The 25170-nt window shown below is 39.8% G+C and overlaps 2 protein-coding genes across 6 annotated transcripts; both read left to right on the forward strand.

Annotated features, from left to right (window-relative positions):
- Positions 1 to 563: 563 nt before the first annotated feature.
- On the forward strand, positions 564 to 6819 carry LOC133477521 (CD209 antigen-like protein E). Of its 2 annotated transcripts, none has more exons than XR_009788388.1 (7): positions 564 to 795; positions 2333 to 2422; positions 3150 to 3248; positions 4230 to 4372; positions 4483 to 4577; positions 6146 to 6478; positions 6712 to 6819. XR_009788388.1 is itself a non-coding variant. In XM_061772352.1 (7 exons), exons 2-7 carry the CDS (start codon positions 702 to 704, stop codon positions 6285 to 6287), a joined length of 663 nt encoding a protein of 220 aa, XP_061628336.1. In that variant the 5' UTR covers positions 576 to 613; positions 692 to 701; the 3' UTR covers positions 6288 to 6606. The 2 variants fall into 2 exon arrangements, 1 of the variants encoding a protein (XP_061628336.1); XM_061772352.1 differs by lacking the exon at positions 6712 to 6819 and having other exon boundaries at positions 576 to 613; positions 692 to 795; positions 6146 to 6606.
- A 1317-nt stretch (positions 6820 to 8136) lies between these two features.
- On the forward strand, positions 8137 to 24687 carry LOC133477522 (centrosomal protein of 95 kDa-like). Of its 4 annotated transcripts, none has more exons than XM_061772354.1 (21): positions 8137 to 8373; positions 9488 to 9616; positions 12457 to 12564; positions 13038 to 13148; positions 13589 to 13712; positions 14479 to 14597; positions 15292 to 15530; positions 15664 to 15706; positions 15797 to 15858; positions 15945 to 16132; positions 16221 to 16359; positions 16477 to 16585; positions 16694 to 16893; positions 17787 to 17882; positions 17973 to 18099; positions 20414 to 20583; positions 20660 to 20734; positions 20810 to 20962; positions 21049 to 21195; positions 23749 to 23820; positions 23900 to 24687. In XM_061772354.1, the coding sequence occupies exons 1-21, from the start codon at positions 8349 to 8351 to the stop codon at positions 24074 to 24076; spliced, it is 2613 nt and encodes an 870-aa protein (XP_061628338.1). In that variant the 5' UTR covers positions 8137 to 8348; the 3' UTR covers positions 24077 to 24687. The 4 variants fall into 4 exon arrangements, with proteins under 4 accessions (XP_061628338.1, XP_061628337.1, XP_061628339.1 ...); XM_061772353.1 differs by having other exon boundaries at positions 8138 to 8373; positions 16218 to 16359; XM_061772355.1 differs by having other exon boundaries at positions 8138 to 8373; positions 16014 to 16132; positions 16218 to 16359.
- Positions 24688 to 25170: the final 483 nt, after the last annotated feature.

Here is a 25170-nt window from a genome sequence, read left to right on the forward strand (position 1 = left end):
ACAAGTATCCACACTCTTAAAACTGAGGATGTGGCTGTGTTCAAAATGAACCAGTCACACTCAAACTTTAATGGGAGTCAACACACACCTGCCACCAAATACATTGTTGTTGATGGTCTAGTAGGCTTTTCTTGACCTGAAGGTTTAGACAAGGTGGAGGAAATTATGAACAGTTCCAAATAGTTTCAGGCTTGTGCTAGAAAGGAAAAAGAGGAAGAAAAAAAACAGGAAAAGCCTGGAAGAACACTTTTTTGGGGGGGGTTCTAAACCTGAAGCTATTTATAACGGTTCATAATTCTCTCTTCCCTTATATTATCCCTAAGCACTTTAAATGATGGCAGGTGTGTCTTGACTGGTGTGTGTTAAAAAGGGCCGCCTCTGTTAATCACCATTTTGAACTAATATTGTAATATTTCTACTCACAGTAGCGCTGCCAATCACGCCATTAAAATGCATTTTAAAGTTTCCTTATTGCTTAATAAGAGATTGAGGCAATTGGAGGAACTCCCCCCCCCAACCCCCTCCACCCTCTCACATGCACATTTCAATAATGTCATAGTCACATGTCACACATTCACACAGTGGTAAGCAAGGCGAACAACAACTTTGCTAGGTGACAGATCTAAATTTGAAGGCAAAGTGGTCATCAATGAGAGAATATAAAACATCCAGCATCATTGTTACTCTCCAGGGGATGCAACATGGTGAGATTTGATCATACAGAAGTCCCAGTGCAGATGGACTATGTGAACATGACTCGTGCTTCAAGCCAAGGAGGGACAGCTGCAGTGACAGGTGAATACTGTGTAAGAATTTTGGAGCAATATTAATATGCTTAATTCTGTCTTTACATTCATGCTATTTGGTTTATTTAAATGACATTTCCAGATGAAAGTTTGGGGGAATGTGTACAATAGTGCTGACAGGATCCGTCCTAATATTGTAACAATAATACTGATACAAGCATTGGTCGAAATATTGATCTTACCTGTGTAATGAGATCAATACATTAGTTGCAGCTTCTGTCCTGCACGCACTTCTAACACAGACAAAGTTATTTATCTTTTGAACACAAGGCTTTAACTTGTAAATAACTTGGTTGTTAAGTTATTTATACTTTATCAATTCCATTCCATTTTCCGTACCGCTTATCCTCCCTAGGGTCGTGGCCGTGCTGGCGCCTATCCCTGGTTATTTTGGATGAGAAGCGGCGTACACCCTGAATTGGTCGCCAGCCAATCGCAGGGCACATATAAGCAAACCACCATTCGCACTCACATTCACACCAACGGGCAATTTAGAGTCTTCAATTAACCGAGCATGCATGTTTTTGGTATGTGGGAGGAAACCGGAGTACCCAGAGAAAACCCACGCAGGCACGGGGTGAACATGCAAACTCCGCACAGGCGGGACCGGGGATTGAACCCCGGTCCTCAGAACTGTGAGGCAGATGTGCTAACTAGTCGCCCACCGTGCCACCACTTTATTTATTGTGGATTAAATATATTTTTTAAATTCGTAATTCTTTTTTCAAAGCCAGAAAAGAAGCAAATTGAAGGGCAGAAATGTAGTGTATTCCCCAAACACACAGTCAACTTGAAAACATTTTTTTTGTAAACATTTATTGTGGACAAAGTACATTAGGAAAGGACAGAGACGAGTCCTGGCTTTCACATGTACTTGTAGACACTAGTGGATGCTGTTTGGATACATGTGGGTGCCTTAACCAACCATACATCACTATGCCACTTAAATTCAAAGAATTGTTAATGTTTATTAATTAGAAGTGACAACGGGGAAATTTTATATTCAGCCAGTATGAGTGCATCACTGGCAAAGGCAATTGACAGTGTTGAGACAACAAGGAAAACATCTCCTATAGCAGCTGGAACCAGAAAACTTCTCAAACAAGGAGAGAAGTGAAAGTAAAGCAAAAGAGGAACTGTCAGATGCAATACAAAAGAATTCTCTAATAGATACATAAATGCAAGATGACTGGTAGACTGCTTTTCCTCGCAGAGATGCCTGACCAGCTTGTTCCTGGTTCCTGTTCCTAAACAGGCTGTAATACTCATGTTATGATAATAAAGATGCTATTTCAGAAGACTGGACTTTTATTTTAAGAATATCATTTCTACTTTTTAAGTAATGTTTACAATAATAGCATAGGAAGGCGCTAACTATCTTTGTTAATGCATTTTTTCCAAGTTTTAAAATATTTTCATTCCACACATTCATGTGTATGGTCATCATGATAACTTCATTTCATTGACGATCTCATGTTTTCTCCCTCAAATATTATTGTGTTCATGATGGTGGTGTCCTCTCATAGGAAGAAACGTGTACAGACTAGTTGCTGTGATCTTTGGACTCCTGTGCGTCCTGCAAGCTGCTCTCAACATTTCACTGCGTCTTACTACCTGTGAGTTCAAATTCTTCTCCTCCTTTTTCCTGGTATTGCCCACATTGTCCTGACAATTTTCAGTCATTTTGAAACACCAAAGTCGAATAAGTGTAAATAACAGGAGCTACAATGTGCTCAGGCAAAACTGAGTACTGAACCCAAGCTCAGGCAGTAAGAATACAGTAAATGAGCCAATGAAACCGATTCTGAACTTTTTGGCCTGCGTGTCACCAAAAGAAGATCATACATACAGGGAAGCATGGTGGTAGCAGCATGTTTTGGGAGTGTTTTTCTTCAGCTAGAACTAGTGCGACCTTAGTCAAGGTGGAAGGAATTAGGAACAGTTTGAAATAGGCATCTGCTTGAAAGAAATACAAAAAATATCAGGAAACGCCTACTAGAACACATGAAATTTATCTGCCGTAAATAGGCACTTTAAATGGTGGCAGGTGTGAGCTGATTCCAATTTCATATCAGTTTGGATGTAGTTGGTTAATTCTGAACACAACCACATCACAGTTATGAGAGGGCACACTTGTGGAACCACATTAGTTTAGTCATTTATTTGTACTGTCTAAAAGATTTTTTTTAATGAATAGATTTGTACAGGTTATAGGCAACATTAATGGTGGAAAAAGTTTTGGAATGACTTATCTTGGTCTCATCTTTTTTTTATATCACAAAAACCTGGCATTTGAACAGGGCTGTGTATTTTTTATAATCCACTGTATATCTGCCTTTTCAGTACATTCTGCCAGCAAAATAAAAGAAATTGCCACAGAGGCCACCTGCACAAACACCTCTCAAGAACTTGACAAGCTGAAAAGAAAAATCACTACCATTGGTAAGTGTGACTGTGAATCTGGAGGATTAAACATTGAGACGATTACCGTAATTTCTCGTGTATAATGCGCACCCATGTATAATACGCACCCCCAAAGTTGACCTGAAAATTCTGGAAAACCCTTCTACCTATGTATAATGCATTTTTACAATGCATGATTTTGCTTCCACCCATATCAAAACATGAAGTATTATCTGTATTTTGTTAGTTTTTTTTTAAAAAATATTCTGAAGTGAACCACTTTATTTGAACACGTAGTACTTGATTTTTATTTACTTGCTCTTATTTTGAAATTTACAGCCCTACTTTTATTTAGTAAATGAGAAAACACAGTTGTGCTCATATGTTTGATTACCCAGGCAGAATTTGTAAGATGGGTACAATTCTTTAAAGAAAACATGAAGGACTAGGTGAAACACATTTAATTTTATTTTAATGGGATTCAAATTAAACTGTCAAGCATTTCAGAAAAGCACTATCATTAAACAAAACATAACCATGAAGAAATTAATGATGGTTGTTGTTCAGTCATCAGTAGTATTTAAAAAAGTAATAATAATATTTCACAAATTCGGCTTGGGTATGTAAACTTATGAGCACAATTGTACATATATGCAGTCATATGTATCCCTATCATATTGGAATGAAAGTGTAGGCTAGACCTTTTTCATAACCTCTAGGTGGCATACAAGAACGAAAGTGTACAACTTTTTCATAACCTCTAGGTGGCATACTAGAATGAAAGTGTACAGCTTTTTCCTAACCTCTGGATGGCGGCATACATTTATAAAAGGTGAAAGTCTTTTTCATTTTCTCCTATACCTATGTATAATGCGCACTATTGACTTTTGAAAATTTTTTTGGGGGAAAAAATGTGCATTATACATGAGAAATTACTGTAACTTTGAACTGACAAATTCTAATCAATTATCGTGCTACTGTATATGTTTATCTGTTTGTCCATGCAAAAATACTGAGCAGATAGCCATCGCCGACAAGGATGGGTTTATTTCCCCTCTAGTTTGTATTACATTTCTTCAACAACAAGATCCTGGTCCGGCAGCAGAGCCGACTGCCTTCGAAGAGGTGCAGACCTGGTGGTTATCAAGAGCAGAGAAGAGCAGGTAGCACTAGCTTTGGTGTGATTTTATTCTGTCACACTTTTTAATCACAATTTCCTGGAGTTGAACCTCTAAAATATAATATTTTGTGTTGTGCTGTGTCTCTTAACAAGGCCTTCATAGTGAAATTCAACCTGAGGGTGTGGATTGGGCTGACCGAGAAAGAGGGCGCATGGAAATGGGTTGACAGGTCTCAGCTGACAGAAAGGTTCAAACTTTTTCATGCATGTTTCAAATGCTTAAACACCATCATCATCTCTTAATATGTTTGCACTTCATTATTAAATCAGACTCACCTATGTGGGTGTCACAATTTTAAAACTACAGTGGAACCTCCAAAGATAAGGTATGTAAACCACATTTTTGCAAAATGCGTACCTCTAAAGTCCCATTAAAAAAAAAAAAAATTGCCATTTGACCCATGACCATGCATGAGGTCACAGCAGATATTGTCAAATCGCACAAGACCTTAGTTCAGCTCAAAGCACTCCCATCAGCATATTGTTTATATCGCTAGAGCGACGTTCATTGAGTATAAAAGGATTAGCCTAAAATGTGCGTTTTGGTTTTTCTTTGGTTTTTACGTATAAAAGCAGAAAGAGTGTCCCAATTCTTTTGTCCTGTTTTGACATACACGGTACGAGGTAAAGTCTTTTATTGTTTTTACATAACATTGGTCAACTTCTTTTTACATTGTCTTTGCATTTTACACAATTTGTTACACTTTGGTCATTAAAGTAATGTGTTTAAACAGTGTGTTACAGTCAAAGGTCTCTTTCCATCGGAATAAATTTTTTTGTGCTGTTTTATACATAACTTGGGTCAAAATGAGTCTGTGACATGGTTTAAGGTTGACATATTAAGCAATTTGTCATTTGAATGCAAAAGCCTTTCAACACCAAATCCGCTTGCAAACAACAGGATTTGAAATCGCTGACAGTGTGAAGTTCTGGTAATTATATTCATATATTCATATACAGTACTGTGTTACACCAGACCACTTAATGGCTTTTACCCACCCACTCAACTCAGCTGAACGGCGACACATTTCAGCTGAGTACCAACTATTGCCCAGCCATAAAAACACACTCTATAAAGTAAACATATGTTGTGTTATAGGATAACTATAGATTTAATTTTTAATGTAACTGCAGCAGATGAAATAGTGAAGCTTGCATTCATTGTCGCCAGCGATGGCCATCGCGGCTAAGTTTCATTCACATGAATGGCAGCAAGCAAGCTTCTCACAGGATGGAGAGTGTGCTTTGGTGAGCAGAAGCATAAGACAATTCCCCCCCCCCAAAAAAAAAAATTGTAACCCATTGTTGTCAAAATTAAATACAAGAACAGTAATGAAAGGGGACCTTTATCATTTACCAGTTATAATTTTTACACTTGCGACAGTTAACTCATTCAATGCCAGCCTTCCCAGTTAACATGGATATTTGACTTCTTAAGCCATCAATGGAAGGGAATGTGTTAAGAGTGTCATGATAGAATAATAATTAAAAAAAATGTAAAATATTTTACAATGGTGATGGTTTGACCCTGGAATGGTTATTATTTTAAATTCCATTATATCCTATAGGGATTTTTTTTCTCCTTCAAATCCAAACACATTAGAGGTCGACCAACGTCCCGGAATGTATCTCGTCTCTGTATTTGTATTTCTTTCTTCTGAATTTCATGGAATAGTTTGTCTTTTTCAAAGGAATAGAAGTAAAGTACAGTACTGATTTGGAATGAAAATTATATTTTTGTGTTCTTGTGTTACAGCTACTGGGCTGCAGATGAACCTAATAATTATGAAGGCACAAAGGAAGACTGTGTAGAAATAAGGTTCAGTGACATCAATAACAGCTGGAACGATGTCACATGTGGAGAACAACACTTTTGGATATGTGAAAAGATTGTGTGATGCAACTCTTAGGAGATAATAAAACTTTATAATTGCTGAACAAAGTTCATTTTGTATATCTGTAATACCTAATGTTGTTGATTACCATGAGATAATAATTTTGTTTGTCTAGAGCACAGGTGACAAACTCAAGGCCCGGGGGCCACATCCGTCATGTCATCCATTTATGTGGCCCGCGAAAAGCAACTCAAGTGCGTCAACTTCATCTTTATTTGCTAAAATAACAACATTGCAAATCGTCTTCCCTTTTACATAACGTTGATTGCAAACATTTTTGTTACCAATCCCCATTTAAAAATAAACTGAATTAACAACTTTTTATTGGCTTGTGGTTTCAAATATGTTATTCATCGATTTTTTTGTGTATATGTAATAACATGAGGCAATTGTACATTTACTGTATATCTGTTCGCGCTCATGACAGCCCTACGAGGGAAACCATAACTATGATGTGGCCCGCAGCAAAAAGGAGTTTGACACCCCTGGTCTAGAGAAACCAAGCATCCATCCATCCATCCATTTTCTATACCACTTTTCCTGTTTGGGGTCACAGGTGAGATGGAGCCTATTTCACCTGACTTCGGGTGAAAGGTGGACTTCTCCCTGGACTGGTTGTCAGTCGTCACAGGGCACACAGAGAGAAAAGCAACCATTAACTCTCACATACACACCGTCACTGATTTGGAACGGAACCCACACTACCTGCACCGAAGTCAGGCAAATGGACCACCACACCATCTCTGAATTTGTGGAGAAATCACTGGAGTGAATAAAGAATATATAGTATATTCTCTATCCTCCCACGACATTCATCCATCCATTTTCTACACTAGCGGCACGGTGGACGACTGGTTAGAGCGTCAGCCTCACAATTCTGAGGACCAGGGTTCAATCCCCGGTCCCGCCTGTGTGGAGTTTGCATGTTCTCCCCGTGCCTGTGTGGGTTTTCTCCGGGCCCTCCGGTTTCCTCCCACATCCCAAAAACATGCATTAATTGGAGACTCTAAATTGCCCGTAGGTGTGAATGTGAGTGCGAATGGTTGTTTGTTTGTATGTGCCCTGCGATTGGCTGGCAACCAGTTCAGGGTGTACCCCGCCTCCTGCCGATGACAGCTGGGATAGGCTCCAGCACGCCCGCGACCCTAATGAGGAGAAGCGGCTCTGAAAATGGATGGATGGATGTTTTTGGAATGTGGGAGGAAGCCAGAGTACCCCAAGAAAGCCCACACAAGCACCGAGAGAACATTCTAACTCTAAACAGGAAGGCTGGAGAAAAGATTCTAACTCTGAACCTCAGAACTGTGAGGCAGATGTGCTAACCACTAGGTCACCGGTTGCCCCATGTGACAGTTTCCTTTCATTTAAAAAGTACCACAGAACATAAAATGGTGTAAATTACATTTTGTTTTGTCTTCATGTGAAGCAAGACAGACTGCATATAACTTTTTTTTAAATTTAATTATTTATTAATTTTTTTCTGAAATGAGGCCAAATCATGACTTGGTATAGAAAATACAAATCATACAAACCAGCACCAAAGTGTATTATTTTCAAAAGTTGAGAACACTTAAAAAAAAACTCAAATGATGTGAAAAGTGAGAGGCTGCAATATTGCATTCATAATAAAATGAAAACCAAGAATGCAGATATTAAATCTTCCACAATGCATTTTTTTGTTTTTTATAACGACATGTAAAAGAGAATTTCAGTAGTAGTATTAGTAAGTTTTTCTAATTGCGTGTGTGTGTGCGTGTGCGTGATTCGTGGCTACATTATGGCAGAAAAAGAATATTCCCTGGACTAACCGAAGAAAATCCGACAGGGGGCAGTCTGCATAGGTCAACGGCACTTCCGGAAACTAGCAACAAGAACATCCAATCAAACAACAGTTCAATTTTAAGTCAGGAAAGACAGTTCCTTCTTTCTCTTACTGTAAACCTCACTATCAAGCACACCAACGGACCTTTGTTGTCCATTGTGGAATTTGAGTTGTAACAACACCTTGTCTGCAGCCATTTCGTTGCTTTGGAGCCACATCTGCCTCTCTTCAACAGCTGTTTCATGGGCACCCCGGAGGAACAGAGAGGTAAAAGCGGCAGGCAGGCAGGCAGGCAACACCGCTGCCTCTTTCCGTGCGATATGGAAGCTAACGCTAACTTTATATCGCCAACTTTGGTTGCTAGCTCGATTTTTCTTGTTGTTTTGTTACGTTTCTAGCCGCGTGAATGCCCTCGTCATGTATTAACACCGCAATCAGTCACAATAAGTCCACATTACGACACTCTTCGATGTCTGGGGGAAACAAAGTAACATTACATTAGCAATGCTGGCTAGTTGAGATGTTTGGTTGAGTGAAAGTGTTTGTTATCGACAGATATTAATTTGAACTGGTGTCTTCCGCCCTTAAAACTTGGCAGTAATTGTACGCGTTACGTAAGGCTGTGTAGGGAACGGAGGGGGGGGGGGGGGGGGGGGGGGGTTGTCTACTACCCGCTCCCTAACTTTACTTTGCCGCCTCAAAACCTTAATCTACTGAATCGTCACCCGTCTCCTTCACTCACATTCGAACACAATAATTATCTGTAATATCCTTGTTGCCTTCTGATAGATGTAGGTAGAGCTTTATAGGTATAGAGATACATAAGATATAGAGCAGCGATTTCGGTCGCGTGTTTTCAATTCTATCTAGGGCTGCAACTAATGATTAATTTTAATAATTAATCTGTCAATTATTTCTAAAATTAATCGATGAATCGGTTTATTATTATCTTTAATTTCCATCCCTTTATTCAAAATCAGACAGAAAATGAACAAACAAACTTCAAATACTGGTTTGGTCCATAACATCTCAGAAAATAGGCAACAATGTTATTGTTTTCCAAAGGAAAAGATGTTTGCAAATGTCTTATTTGATGAAACAAAGATAATCAGTCTGCTTTATTATGAGGAAAATCTAATTATTAATATCTACTGCTTTGTTATTATCTAATTATTAATATTTACTGCTGAGAGGCTCAAATGCAGAGGGTTTGGACACTTAAAATAAACGTCTCTAAACGATTAATCGATTACCAAAAATCATTATCGATTAATGTGATAATCGATTAGTTGTCGATTAATTGTTTCTCCCTTTAATTCTTTCCAATGTAATCTCCCTTTTGAACCTATATTAATGCCCTTTTCATTGTTTCTTCCCACAGACTGGGTAGATGTGGCAAATGAACTGCTCGGCAAGTGTCACATCGAACAGAAGCTGACTAAACTCGCAGACTGTGATGCCAATGTGTTTGTTAGTCTGTATGAGAACATCCTGAGAGAGAAGGTTCCAGGTAAGGTTCACGTGACAGCAAACAGGGTGCAATATCTATTTGGAAGTACAGTACCTACATTTTTTTTATGAAGCAATTTATTAGCTCAGAGGCACTCGAATACAAATCTTAAAGGGCCGCAAATATTTTTTTTCAGTGAGGCAAAGGTCCATTTATTGAGGTTGGTCAGCTACGTGCGATGATACTGGGATATTCAAAAGACAATAAATGTCATTTTCATTCAAAACAACAACAAAAATATGAACTAAAATAAAATGTCATTTCCATTTGGACATAAAATAGTGTAATAAAACAAAATATGACACTGTCATGAATCCAAAACAAATATATCAGGAGGAGTTAAGAAAAATAGTCTTTAAAAATATAAGCACAAAGAATTACAAGAAAGAAGGAAATGATACATTTCTGTCCTATTATTTAGGGGAGTCACACTTTAAGTGTCTGCCAGTGCATGTGTGTTTTCTAGGCGAAAGAATAACCAAATAAGTAGACTTTACACCGATCTGATCGGCTTGATCGGTATCGGCCGATAATTATCATTTCATGCTGATCGGCTTTAATGTCATAATTCGCCGATCCGATCAATGACTTCCTTAATCGGCTCCGCAAAAAACATTTACGCCGCATCGCCATCATGTACAGTATATTTAAATCCAAAAGCTAGTTTATTTTAAGCCTTGGTGCGTGTCTTTTGATGTAGTACTGTACATATCTGACAACCAATGAAGTCAAGGATTGCTTGAGATATGTTCACATACTTTTAATACTATACCGCTTGCAAGTAGGCAACAAAAAGTTATGTAGCCTAACAAGCTAGTGCTAGCACTAACGGTTGTACGTAAACATGCCAGCGTCCTGTCGAATCATGCTCTAAAGTTTTGGTGTGTGTGAAGTAATTTAATTACAAGAAAGTAATTTAATTACAGTAAATTAGTACCCATTATTTCTGTCATGTTGTAATGTTGATTTGACCTGACAGATTAGAATACATGGCCTGAGTGGAGAATACTTTTGAAGATACTCAGTAAACAGTACACAAGTATATACAGTAAATGAACAAATAATTTAAATGGACACATAAATTAGATCTATCAATTGGCAATAGTTACACAGTTTACATAGGACTCCCTCTATTGTGCTCTTATTTTGAAAGACGTATGGTAAATAACAAGACGGGGAGACGAGAACCAGTAAGGTCACTGGTTGTTGGTGTTTTCACATCAAACAGCCAACAACTCCGTTAAAATCTTTCATCTGCTGCCTCTCCCTTTGAGATACACGCCCCTGGGGTATGCCTCCCACTTATGGGTCACCTACGGCTGGGTGATCCATCTATCCATCCTTTTTCTACACTGCTTATACTCACTAGGGTCGCGGGAGAGCTGGAGCCTATCCCAGCTGACTCTGGGCGAGAGGCAGGGTACACCCTGAACTGGTCGCCAGCCAATCGCAGGGCACATTTAAATAAACAACCATTCATACTCACATTCACACCTAAGGGCACTTTAGAGTCTTCAGTTAACCTACCATCCATGTTTTTGGGATGTGGGAGGAAACCTGAAAACCAAGAGAAAATCCACGCGGGCACAGGGAGAATGTGCAAACTTCACACAGGGGAGGCTGGATTTTTAACCCTGTGCTCACCAGTCGTTCACAGTGCCCATCAGCAACATATTGGGGAGGGAGAGAGAACTATGAAGTAGTTTGTTTTTGGACCAGTGAACTTAGTTCAAAATTTTGAACTATGACTGAACTAATTAATTTTTTTGGAACGATGAACCGAACTTTGAACTAGTTTGCATAGAAAAGGAACTTGCCCCAGCACTGATCCTGAATTATTTCACATTGCAATATATATCGCAGGTTTAAAAAAAATAAATTAAAAAAATCGCAATGGTCATTTTTTTCCCAATATCGTGCAGCCCTAGGGATAAACGCACACATAAGGTCTATTAACATTCAGAATATTACAACTATTTAAGGTATTAGGGGACTGACATAAAACAGCACTTTAAAAAACTATTTACAATGACGCTAGGCATGCTGGGACATCCTCTGAGAATAAGCCACTATGTTTTGACAGTGACGTCATTGTTAAAACATGGCGGCTTGCTATCAGAGGATTTCCAAGCGTACCTAGCTCCATTGTATAGTTTGAAATGCTGTTTTATGTCTGCTAGTCCCCTGAAACCCTAAATATTTATAATAATGTGAATGTTAATAGACCTTATCCCCCCTCTACATCTTGTTGTCAACTTTATAAATTATCTAAATATTGATATTATATTAAAATTATCAAACATACATTGATTATGATTTAGTTTCTGGTTTGGTCCGTATTCTGTCAGAAAATAGGCAAAAATGTTGATCATTCTTTCCAAAATAAAAGCAGATGACTGCATAAGCAGTCTGCTTTCATGGAGGACAATAGAAATCTGACATTTACTGTTGAGAGGCTGAAATTCTGAGAATTTTAAACAATATCTCTAAATGATGAATCAATTATCAAAATAGTTGTCGATGAGTTTGACAATCGATTAATTGTTGCACCTCTAGTAAATACTAATACACCAAAATACTGATTATTTTACTCTTTCACATTTAGTTTATTTTTTTTACAGTTTAATTTTTTATTTTTTTTATACAACAGCCTTGGGATTTTCACATTGGAATGTTTCCCCATACCTTTTTTTCACCTGACCTTTTTTCACCTGACCAACAAAAGCTTTCTTAGCATGCCCATGCATTGTGATTATGTGTTGATGTAGCTTTTTGTATATTTAGTTGTCATGGAGTTGACATCCATCTTCTTCGCATAAACACGTCCTCTTTCTTTTTAGATTATATTGCATCGCCACGCAGTCAAGAGGATGACGTCCATAATGTTCAGTGTGTCATTGACTCTCTGTCGCTGGATTATCTTCAGATCAGTCTCTCTCATATCACAGGTATAGCAAAATTTTTGTGTCTGTGTAAACTAAGGTACGATTGAAAGATAAGGGGCCAGAATTGCACCTTTGTTTTTTTTTTGCTGTGTCTTACTCTGATAAATTGACTTCAAAAATAGGTCGACACAGATATCTCGGATAGTGCCATATTGCAAGTTATCTTCCGTACAGACATATCAATATACATACACCTCCATGCTATTGTATTCAAACGCCCTTGACGGTGTATTAGTAACCTCTATTGGTGGAAAGTTGGTACTGCAGGCACTAACAGTATGTAAGAGGGTGTTGTAAACATCTGATTACCTGATTATTGGTTAATAAATAAATAAAAAAACTAAAATGCAGGGGCGATTACTTGGTTAGTCGATGAAATAGCTATAGGATAATCGATTCTAAAAAGATTCGATAGTGACAGCCCTACTGTGCAGAATAACAGTCGAAACTGTTTAGTAATATTTGTATGCTTACAGGAGAAAATGTCATCCAGGGAGACAAAGAGTCAATCAAGAACCTTTTGGATATATTTGAAGGCCTCTTGGAATATCTCAGTGAGGAAATAAGCGAGGACTCACAGAATGATGGTGGGCATATCTAAGACTACTGTATGTTTGGTTTCACTGTTCTCTATATTGACAAGCACGAGTGATGATCTGTGTTCTCCTGTTACATAAACTGGACATCTTTCCTCTTAAAAGCAGCTATGTAAAACAAAGAAACATCTCATTTGGCAGAATTGAGCAGTGCTTTGTTTGTGTGGCTGACCTTCCCCCTCAGACCACATTATGTAACATCATATCTGCACCTCATGAATGTCATGTCCCAGATAGAAAAGTCGGGGCAAATGTGGATGACATGGTTTGTTTATTGTGACGAAAGTTTTGACTGCATAACTTGTTCATTAAACAGAATTGTGGTGCCACAAGTATGGTAGTTTGTTCCTTCATAGTCACTAACAGTACCTCTGTTAGACTCATTCCAAATATAAAAAAAAAAAGCAAAATAACATATTTTACAAAATCAGGGTCACAAAATGGTGGTCTCCGAAAGGATGCTGGTGGTGAAAGCGAGGCGCCAACAACAAGCAATGCCATCGAACAGATGGACACAAAGATGGAGGGAGTGCGTTTGTCTTCTGAGGGCGGAGAGTAAGTACATTCCTGTAGCTCTTTTTACACTGCTTGTTAAAAGTCAAGTCCAGTTTATTTGTATAGCCCTTAATCATAAATTGTCAATGATTGACGACATCTCCCTATGTAAACCCCACAATCGGGCAAGGAAAAACTCAAAACCCCATTTGGGGGAAAAAGAAACTGTGAGAAGGGACCGCAGATGGGAGGATCCCCCTTCCAGGATGACCGGGCTGCAATGGATGTTGAGTGGGCAACATCTATCACATAGTCTGGTGCTGTACAATGTTCATTAAGATGGCATAAGAATCAATTTATAGAGAAAAGGTGCCAAAAGGTAGACGTTGGTGCTGGTTCTGCCTCAGGACCTGGACCAGTCGGTCAGAGCAGAATCCTCCATGCCAAGGACTCTGGGGGAAGTGGTCCACCTCAGATCTTGTCCCAGTTGGGCGGTGCAGAATCCAAACAGCAACAGCCTCAGATTCCCTCAACGTCACCGAGCCCTCTCTCCGAGCAGGGGAGAGGGGGGGAGGAGATAGATCAAGCGGAAGTAAAACAGGCCTACAGGCTATTTCTGGGTTACTGAGTATAAACTGCACTGACATGGAATGGGGGGGACCAAGTTGGACCAGGAGGCTGTTCTTAAACAAGTCACTAAGTTCTGTAAGCAAAAACCCCATTACATGTACTCTGTCAATCATAGTTCAGCGAGTCAAGTGAAATGTACTATAGTATGCCTATTATAGGGATGAACCTCTGGCTGATCACATATCTTAAAATGTAGGTCTACTACGCAGTCGAGTAAGACTTCCCAACATTCCGGCAACAGTGAACAGCCGGGATCTCCCAGTGAGGTCATCGGGCTCAGAGTCTCAGCCAGCACGTTCGCAGATCAACAAGAAGGTGAGATGCCAAAATACACATTAAAAATACAAGTTTGCCTCGGTTGCGGACTCTGTTCCATTCCTACGCCAGCAATGTTACCCAAATTTATATGTAAGGTGCTCTAATTGATTACTAACCTACGCTATCGATGTAGTAAAGTCATAATTCCAATAATTATTTACAGGAAAAATACTTCTAGCCCATAAATATTAAACCATCAAATGAAAAACTAAGTACCGCAGTAACTGAGCGAGCCTTCTTGTGTTATGTACTGTAGCTACATATTCTTATGCCACTGCGAAAAAAGTTTATTGGTTGATAACCTCAAAATGGTATGTTGGTACCGCTGTAAACCGAGGTCCCCTATCGTACAAAGAGAGATTTCCCCCCCACCTTTTTTTCCTTAATAATAAAATAGTAACAGCAACAAGTTGACTTAAAAACAGCTTCGGGGGGATAGTGTCTTTGGTGGACCAGCCAGGAAATCTCTGATGTTGCTGCAGCTTCAGTGCTAATGTTACTGTTTGAAGTTGCATGCAGCGCTTGTACTAACACTAAAATGTTTTTCATTATACGGTGGAACAGAGACAGTTTCTGTTCTTGTTCTCATTGTTGACTTTTCCCCACCATCCAATTTGTAGGGTACACAATAGTTGTAGGGGACAAGAAAAAAAATTGTCCTGCTACTACTCTTTATCTCCTGACGTAACAGGGCCAGCTGTCCAGACGTTAACCACGGATGCAGTCGTAACCATGGATGCAATCACCACCTCTGGTCCCTCAGATGACCAGGATGTACCTTTGAATATACCGCAGCACGCTGCCATTGCACTACACCCACCTACCCAGAGCGACTCCCCCCACCACACCGACACAGACACACACCTGGTCAGCCGAGACACAAATGCTGCTGGCAGTGCGGAGGAGCAACACGACCCTGCTGCTATCCAGGTATCAATGTTCTTCTGCCTTGAAAGTGTTATTTGTATGTTAGATTTGAGTGTGGCACACCTATTAGTAGATTTTTGCACCTGGGTCAAAGCGTCTTTTTTGTCCTTCCACCAAATGTCTTTTCGTCCTCCAGGCACAAACCTCCAGAGTTATCTGCAATGGACTACACTCTCCAGGTAGGTCGAAAGCAAAACATAGTTAATCCCTGCTCTCTGGAGCTTACATCTCGAGTCTAATACTCTGCCATCTCTGTATCCATTTTCCAGCCGTGAGTGAAAAGGATTCATCAAGTCAGCGAAGGGCTGACATTGAGATGGAGACACTGGAGGTGGGAAAGCAGCAAGTCGTCACTTAACAACTAAGTGCCATATTTTATGGAATTATGCATTTCATCACCAAGTATGATATTTACAGCCCACTAAGGGAGGCCCCAAGAGGGTTTTATTCCACACACAACCAGATGTGCTCCTCCTCACGCTGCAGGATGTGACGTTGGCCACTACCCCGTCTCCCCCGGACACAGAGGAAGAGGAGCAAGACGAACACCTGTGTCCTACTACAAGACCACAGGCGGGAAGGCTCCAAAATGAGACAGGCCTCAGGTATCTTCAGGAAACGATTTCATGCTACGATAGTTGTTCGCTTCAAGGTTGTCTCGCTCAACCCTCCACTATTTTGTCTGAAAAGCAGCTGGATGGACGAAGATGATGAGGAGGAGGAAGACTTTGATGAGACACATTCTCACCGCAGGAAGAGAAACAGGCGAGCAGAAAAGGAACTACATCACATTTCTGAAAAACTCACCCATCGAATTGATGAGCTGGATCAGGTGAGAACAGGTGTAATTGCGCACCATGATGCGACTTTCTGTAGAACTGAACATTTAATTTAACACCCCCACCACCACATTTTATCTTCTTGATTTTTTTATTTGTCTTTCCTGCAGATGCTCAAACGACTTTTGGCCAACAGTGACGAGCTTGGTGAAGTCGAAGACAAGGAAGAGGAGACGGATCCCAGTCACGACATTGCGGCGCATCGTAGACTACCCACAGGTGTGTGAATATGCCTAAAATATGCATTTTACCAGCTAACATTTGGACATCTAAGGACACATTTACTTTAACTCAGAATGCCTCCACAAGAATAATTTGTCATTTTAGGAACACCTGAAACCAAATCCAACCATAGGACCTGCTCCTCTTTTATCTTACCTCTACCGGGTCATCACTCTGTGGAGGAGCACTTTGAGGATGACAAGGACGAGTCTCCGAACATCTATAAAGATGGCCGACAAGCAAACATCCCGGCTGCTCCTCTGACGTGGCAAAGTGAGCCGCCGCGCCGTACAAAACACAGAAAGGTTGTTTCGATTTTTAAATGTCTTTTAAATAGCACTTGACTTCCAACTTTAAAATGATACCGTAATTTCTTGTGTATAAAGCACATTCTCACGCCCCCCCCCAAAAAAATATCAAAAATCAATGGTGAGCATTATACATAGGTATAGGGGAAAATGAGAAAAAAAAAAAAAAAAAAAACCTTCCCATTTTATAAATGTATGCCGCCATCTAGAGGTTATGAAAAAGCGGTACACGTTCATTTCAATATGCCACTGCCACCTAGAGGCTATGAAAAAGGGGTAGCCTACACTTTCATTCCAATATGACAGGGGTACGTATGACTGCATCAGTTGTGCTCATAAGTTTACATACCCTGGCAGAATTTATGAAGAAATATTTTTTTTAAATACGACTGATGACTGAACAACAACCATCATTAATTTCTTTATGGTTATGTTTTGTTTGATGATAATGCTTTTCTGAAATGCTTGACAATTTAATTTGAATCTCATTAAAATAAAACTAAATGTGTTTCGCCTGGTCCTTCATGTTTTCTTTAAAGAATTGCACCCATCTTACAAATTCTGCCTGGGTAATCAAACATATGAGCACAACTGTGTGTTTTACTAAATAAAAGAAGGGCTGTGAATTTCAAAATAAGAGCACATAAATAAAAAGAATTACGTGTTCAAAGGAAGTGCTTAACTTCAGAATATTTCTTTAAAAAAAACCTACAAAAGACATATGGGTAGAAGCAAAATCATGCATTGTAAAAATGCATTATACATGGGTAGAAGGGTTTTCCAGAATTTTGAGGTCAACTTTGGGGGTGCGCATTATACACGAGAAATTGCGGTATGTGTTATGGTGGGCTTCGTGTTCTGTGTCTAACCATCCATCTGTCACTTCTCAGACTGTGGTGAACCATGCTTACGAGGCAGAATTAACAAGATTAGAAGGCAAAAAACGAGCAGATCTCAACAAGGAACGACACAAAGCTCAGGAAGCTGTGAGTCATCACTTTGAATGTCATCAACTGCAGGATGTCGCTATTTTTACTTCCACTGTCTGTAAATACGAGTATTCTGTGTGTACTCAGGAGCGAGAGTACAGAGAGGCCATACTTAAAGACTTTCCCAAATCGCCCACAACAAAATCCCAGTCGAAGGTCCGCCATACATCAGGCACATCAGGACGACTACGAATACCCAAGAAAATGCCCCCGCGTAAGATACATTTATTTCATTTATATATTTGTACGTCTAGTTGAAGGATTAGGGAAATTTTAAAACGATACCTAATGCTACAAATGCCATTGCTTTTCAGTGGTTGTAATGGATTACTTACTTTTTATGCTATTAGATTTTCAACCTGTCATGTAAAATGTACATTAGGTTAGTGCTGGGCGATATGGTCTAAAATTGATATCACTTTTTTTCCCCCCTAATGTCGTTATTCGATATGACTCGATATTTATTGAATTGAAGTTTATAAATGTATAAAACTGGACCAGACTTAATTTTGAGTTACATTATAAAGCAGGCTTATTTAACAGTTATAAACATCAACAACAAATAAATTACTTTCCCCTGCAGGTATTTCAAAATATTAAGGATCTCAAAATTAGTGATACACCAAAATGAAAACCAAGGCCTAAAAACAAAACACCAGAAGAAATTATTATTCCAATTTTTAGTAAAATTGCATTTATGGCTATGACTGCAGACCTGCCAACCTAAAGAAATTAACTTCCAGAACAATTTGTCCGAATCATCTTTTATAAACCTTTTGCAGACTAGAGTTGTTTCCATATAATAGACCTTTTGCTCTCTTTTGGGACAATTATGGCTTGCTAGTCACTAGCATCTTCTCCATGTTGGCGGATGTCTCGCGGAGTAGCCAAAAGTATAGAAAATATAATTGATGATCCCCTTTTTCCATATCAAATATTAATAAAATATTGATTGAATCGAGCTTCTTGATATATCGCCCAGCTCTACATTAGGTACACCTACATGCAGGGGTTCTTTGGTTTACGACAGTTCTATTTCTACAATGGAAACGAAACCCAAATTTGAATGTGCTGCAGTTTATTTTCTAACCTGCACTAAAGCAGTAAATATTTGTATGAAGAAGACTTCTAGGCCACAAATGTAAAACAATTGCATTAAAAACTAGGGCTGAACAATTTAAAAAATTCAAACCAACATTGTTACATAATGGAATGCAATTATTGAAAAGGCTGCGATATAAAAAAAAAAAATGCTCACATGACATGCAAGCGAACCCGGCGGATAGAGATGTGCGCTGTAAAAGCGTCTACCATATGGTTTGTAATTGTATGGTTGCCTCAGCGTTCCCTCTTGCCATTACTGAGGGGTAGTTCAGTTGAGTGTTTCCTCCGAGCGGGGAGGAGCCGCTGTTCGCTGTGGGCTCGGCAGGCAGGCTCACAGGGGAGGAGCCAATCAGCCACGAGTCCCTCGCAATCGATTGGTAAAGAGAAGCCTGCAAGCTGGGGGAGCTTGTCTATGTGCACCCCGCAGTGGCCAGCCCCCCCGCTCGGCGCCGCATTGAAGCATATAACCACGAGGTATGTTTGAAGTGTCCATGATCATTGTGCATCTTTCGCTCGCTAGCGACCTTCTTAACGCACAAGCCGAGTGAATCCACCGCAACACTGTCGCAGACTGTGGGGTGGCTAAGCACAGTGGCGTACACCAAGGCAAACCCAGTCATGGGGCCTCCACATCCACATGAACTCAAGTATTGTACTTTAGTTCAATTTTGACAAACTGTTGAGTACTGTATGTCATTTAGGCCACATTGACTTGCTTTTGAAATTATCTGACAGCTTAAGTGACTAGTTACTGTACATTTTAATATGCTCCCCTGCTCAGTGAGTAATATTTACCACCCAAAATTTTCAATATTGGTTATCAATTAAAAAGTGTAAATTTGAGAAAATTCTCCTATTTCCTGAGCTAGATAAAGTCCTTCTTGAGGCTTATTATCTAACAAGTGAATCATCTCAACACTTTTACTGTAATTGATAAGAACATTAATCAACATTTAATATAGTTTGCCATTTGGACTGATTAAATTCTCACATCTTAGTGATAAAAAGCATCACTCCTGTTACTTTTCACTTTATCCTCGGCTGACACTGACAACAGTGCTACTGCTGCTGGCAAGAGCATCATATTACATGTTTACAAGGCTTGAAGTGAAATCAATCAGTCAATATTCTACTGTGAATGAAGGTTTTTCTTTTTACAATTCAATATTAAAATAAATGTTAGTCATATCAATTCATCACAACTTATTCTTCTGCGGATGAAGAATGAGTTCATTGCACGCCTTTCATAACATGAAACGTCGTATGTCGGGATTGTGGTAAACTGGGAACCCTCTGTACAGGAAAAATGTTTGTAATATTGTGTCCAACTCATGTCGCTAAAAAAGGTTAACTACATATTAGAATGTCCTCATGAGTGGCAGGTGAGTGTGTGGGATATGATGTTCTGGTGTCCATTTGTCCAGTGAAAGTGAAGGAGAATGAGCTCCTGCCCATGTTCCTAGAGGAGCTGCCTTTCCTGCACATCTCCTCCCATGATCTGGGCCGCATGTGGCGGCAGCAGAAGCAGCAGGTGGACCGACTCCGCGCCCAAGCCTCTGCCCAGAAGCAGCGACGCAGCAGATCCTCCCAAGAGGTTCGTTCATGCCTGATGTTGTGTATTACTGAAGGCTCCAAGCAAGTGAACAATGAACGCCCCCCCTGTGTGGCAGTTGGAAGAAGCGCAGAGGAAACACGACCTGCTCGTGGGGATGGTGCACAAACAGCAGGAGCACAGCAGACGTCTGGTGGGTTCAGATGTTGTGACTTGATAATAGCAAAGAAAAAGCAGGCTGTCACAAGCTATCGTGTTGATCCTCCAGAGGGACTTTAAAGAGCACAGCCAGCAGCAGAAGTCCACCCAAAGCCGACTGAGAGAACAGCGACAGCAGATTGCCAGGGCCAGGAAGTACCATCAGGACTACCACGTCCAGCACCGGGCTCGCCTCATGAAGGCTCGCATCAACGAGGAGAAGGTGACCATGTGACACCGTCCACAGAACTTCTTCGTACTCTTAACACACTTGCTGTTCACATAATTCTGATCATCCGGTGTGTGTAGATGTTTCGTCAACTCTTTGAGGAGGGTTTGGAGGTGCAGAAGGCTCATCTGCGGGAGCAGAGAGCCTTCGCCGCAGAGCAACGGCTGGAGCACCAGAAAAGACACCAGGACCACATAGAGTCTATGGAGAACTACTACAAAGACCAAGTAGGATCTACACACACACCTACACCAGCAAGCCACAACATTCTGACCACTTACGCAATAGAATAAGATCTAATTAGAGGCGTCACAATTAATCGACAAGTTATCGATCAGCACATTAATCGACAACTATTTTGATAATCGATTAATTGTTTTGAGCAATATGTCAAACTCATGTAATTATATTCGGCCCGTGAGACCATATCAAATGTGTATTAGAGTTGGGCCGCCAGTATATAGCGGATGCGTTACTAATATTACAAATCCCAGAATGCTTTGCTAGTGTGTCGCCGCATCTGTCGAGACTGGCCAGAGCCGCCTCCTTTTCTGTTGCAGGCATTAGCAATAATCCTACCAGGCTCCTCGAGCAAATTTACACCTCCTCGTCCCAAAAATGGCCAAACAAAAGATGGAAAACAGGAGCTTTCGAGACAGATGGGAGGCAGATTATCTGTTCACGACAGATTTGAAACTTTTAAATAGGAAACCAATACCACTGATGTCTTTTATTGCACATTTGAGTTCTCATGTGTTTATAATATTAATTATAATATTTGCTTATCCCAGATTCAGTTAAGTTTGTTTTCATATGATAAGGTTTAGCCATATAGCTGCAGAGAAGGGAAAGCATGGACAACCCCAATTCCAATGAAGTTGGGACGTTGTGTTAAAAACAGAATACAATGATTTGCAAATCATGTTCAACGTTTTAGACAATATAACTAACACAGGCATACATATATACATTAAATTTAGAATTTTATGGCTGCGACACTTCCCAAAAAAGTTGGGACAGGTGGCAAAAAGACTGAGAAAGTTGATGAATGCTCATCAAAGACCTGTTTGGAACATCCCACAGGTGAACAGGTGGGTGCCATGATTGGGTATAACAGGAGATTCCCTGAATTGTTCAGTCATTCACAAGCAAAGATGGGGCGAGGTTCACCTCTTTGTGAACAAGTGCGTGAGAAAATAGTCGAACAGTTTAAGGACAATGTTCCTCAACGTACAATTGCAAGGAATTTAGGGATTTGATCATCAAAAGGTTCAGAGAATCTGGAGAAATCACTGCATGTAAGCGGCAAGGCCGAAAACCAACACTGAATGCCCGTGACCTTCGATCGCTCAGGCGGCACTGCATCAAATACCGACATCAATGTGTAAAGGATATCACCACATGGGCTCAGGAACACTTCAGAAAACCAATGTCACTAAATACAGTTCGGCGCGACATCCGTAAGTGCAACTTGAAACTCTACTATGCAAAGCAAAAGCCATTTATCAACAACACCCAGAAACGCCGCCGGCTTCTCTGGGCCCGAGCTCATCTAAGATGGACTGATGCAAAGTGGAAAAGTGTTCTGTGGTCCGACGAGTCGACATTTCAAATTGTTTTGGGAAATTGTGGACATCGTGTCCTCCGGGCCAAAGAGGAAAAGAACCATCCGGACTGTTATGGACGCAAAGTTCAAAAGGCAGCATCTGTGATGGTATGGGGCTGTGTTAGTGCCAATGGCATGGGTAACTTACACATCTGTGAAGGCACCATTAATGCTGAAAGGTACATACAGGGTTTGGAGAAACATGCTGCCATCGAAGCAACGTCTTTTTCATGGAGGCCCCTGCTTATTTCAGCAAGACAATGCCAAACCACATTCTGCACGTGTTACAACAGCGTGGCTTCGTAGTAAAAGAGCGTGGGTACTAGACTGGCCTGCCGGCAGTCCAGACCTGTCTCCCATTGAAAATGTGTGGCGCATTATGAAGCGTAAAATACGAGAACGGAGACCCCGGACTGTTGAACAGCTGAAGCTGTACATCAAGCAAGAATGGGAAAGAATTCCACCTACAAAGCTTCCACAATTAGTGTCCTCAGTTCCCAAATGTTTATTGAATGTTGTTAAACGAAAAGGTGATGTAACACAGTGGTAAACATAACCCAGCTTTTTTGGAACGTGTTGGAGCCATAAAATTCTAAGTTAATGATGATTTGCTAAAAACAATGTTTATCAGTTTGAACATTCAATATTTTCTCTTTGTAGTGTATTCAATTAAATATAGGTTGAACATGATTTGCAAATCATTGTATTCTGTTTTTATTTATGTTTAACACCACGTCCCAACTTCATTGGAATTGGGGTTGTACAATAATGGTCATTTTTCAATAAAGATTGAGTTTTTGCAAATTATTTACGAGCAAACCATACCAATTTATCTATTTAAAATCATAGTCTCAAACAGAACATGGATAAATCATTACTACTGCAATTATTGCAGTTTGTTTTTCGATACAGTCCTCTTTAAAGGAGTCTGGGCTTTTTAATTTTGCACATACAGTCCCCTCCAAAAGTATTGGAACAGCAAGGTCAATTCCTTTGTTTTTGAGGGATTGCTGTCCAACCTTTCATGTGATATTGCGTAATTGTTATTTGGTTTTGTTTAATTATTAACAATACCAAATAAACAGCAATGATCAGTGAATAAGAGGTAGGTTCCAACCCCATCATACAGTTACATTGATATGACTTGTTCTTTCAATCTGTTGTCTATTTGCAGTTTTCACTTCTGGCTGAAAAACTTGCACAAGAACGACAGGAGATTCTGATTCGAAAAAAGGCCCAAGAGAAGGTTTAAAAAAAAAAACTCACCGTAGTCTTCTAACGCCGCTCCCAGTTTGCACCATGTATCGACTGCTTGTTTTTGGCAGGTCCTGCTCAAGATGAAGCGTGAGCTGCGTTCCAAGATGGAGCATGAGATCGGCGAGCTGCAGAAGATCATCATCCAGAACGACGAGGATGACCACTTCCAGGATCTGGAGGTCCAGAAATTATGCAATCGAGTCCGCATGGCGTCTTTCCACTGCCGCAACGATTATCTGCACTGACTTTCACGTCTGGATCGCCGCTAAAGAAACCAACTGGAGGTCCAACGTCTTGACGGCTGCTCATATTTGCACAAGAGGAGAGCGCTTCTGCAAGCCTTGTTCGGGTTCAGGAGGCGGAACCCACATTTGATGAACTGAAAGGAGTCGGACAAATTGTAGCTAACTGTTCCTTTATCGTGTACTTATTCTATTGTACCTGGTTACCTGTACAAATGTTCCTTCTTTTGCCAAATGACCAAAACTGATTTTTTTTAACTTCTTTTTACTATGTGCTATTAAGTCTTCCTTTAATACATCCACAACTCCAGTGGTTTATTTATTTATTTTTAACTTAAATTGTGCCTTTTTTGTCTGTGTGTAAATACTAACCAGGTGTTGGTGCTTTTTAATCCATTTGACAATAACAATCAAGTCTTAGGATCCAAATCTAACTGTAACATATTGAAGTGTGATTTAAGATATAAATTTAGGAGGGAAATTAACTTCTATGAAGCTCCTATGAATCACCTAAAATGACATGAACATGACTCTAATGCTGTTGACTTGTGGGCGATGTAGTCTCCACTTGAACCAATAAACCTCATATTGCAATGTAAAAAAAACCTCGTCTTTACTGTTGTTTCCAACAACCACACAAATGCAGAACAATGAGTGTGTCTACAAGAGGACACAACCACCCCTATAAAAGGATGGGCAATTCTAATCAATAAAACCTCAGTCGAACTGCTATAAAAAGCCCCCAAAACAATTAACCCACAAATGCTGGTAGTCTAGCACAATAAACGTGTTGCATCCAATTTTGTTTTGATAAATTTGATTACAATTGCGTGAAATATTTCATGTCTCTAGTTTACAGCTACCGCAAACCCCAAATTCACCATCTCAAGGAATTCGAGCATTATAAAATAAACAATCCAAATGATTTTTAACATCGAAATTAGGTAGGAGTTGGTCTGTCTTTAATGTCTCTACATAGTTTCCATATATATATATATATATATATATATATATTGTTTTAATAACTAAACCTTTCTACGGTATTCTAATGAATTGAGATCGACTTGTAAGTTCAACCTCCTTTCAAAGGTTGTCGC

This window comes from Phyllopteryx taeniolatus, chromosome 4 (assembly GCF_024500385.1).
Source record: "Phyllopteryx taeniolatus isolate TA_2022b chromosome 4, UOR_Ptae_1.2, whole genome shotgun sequence".
NCBI classification, from domain to species: domain Eukaryota; kingdom Metazoa; phylum Chordata; class Actinopteri; order Syngnathiformes; family Syngnathidae; genus Phyllopteryx; species Phyllopteryx taeniolatus.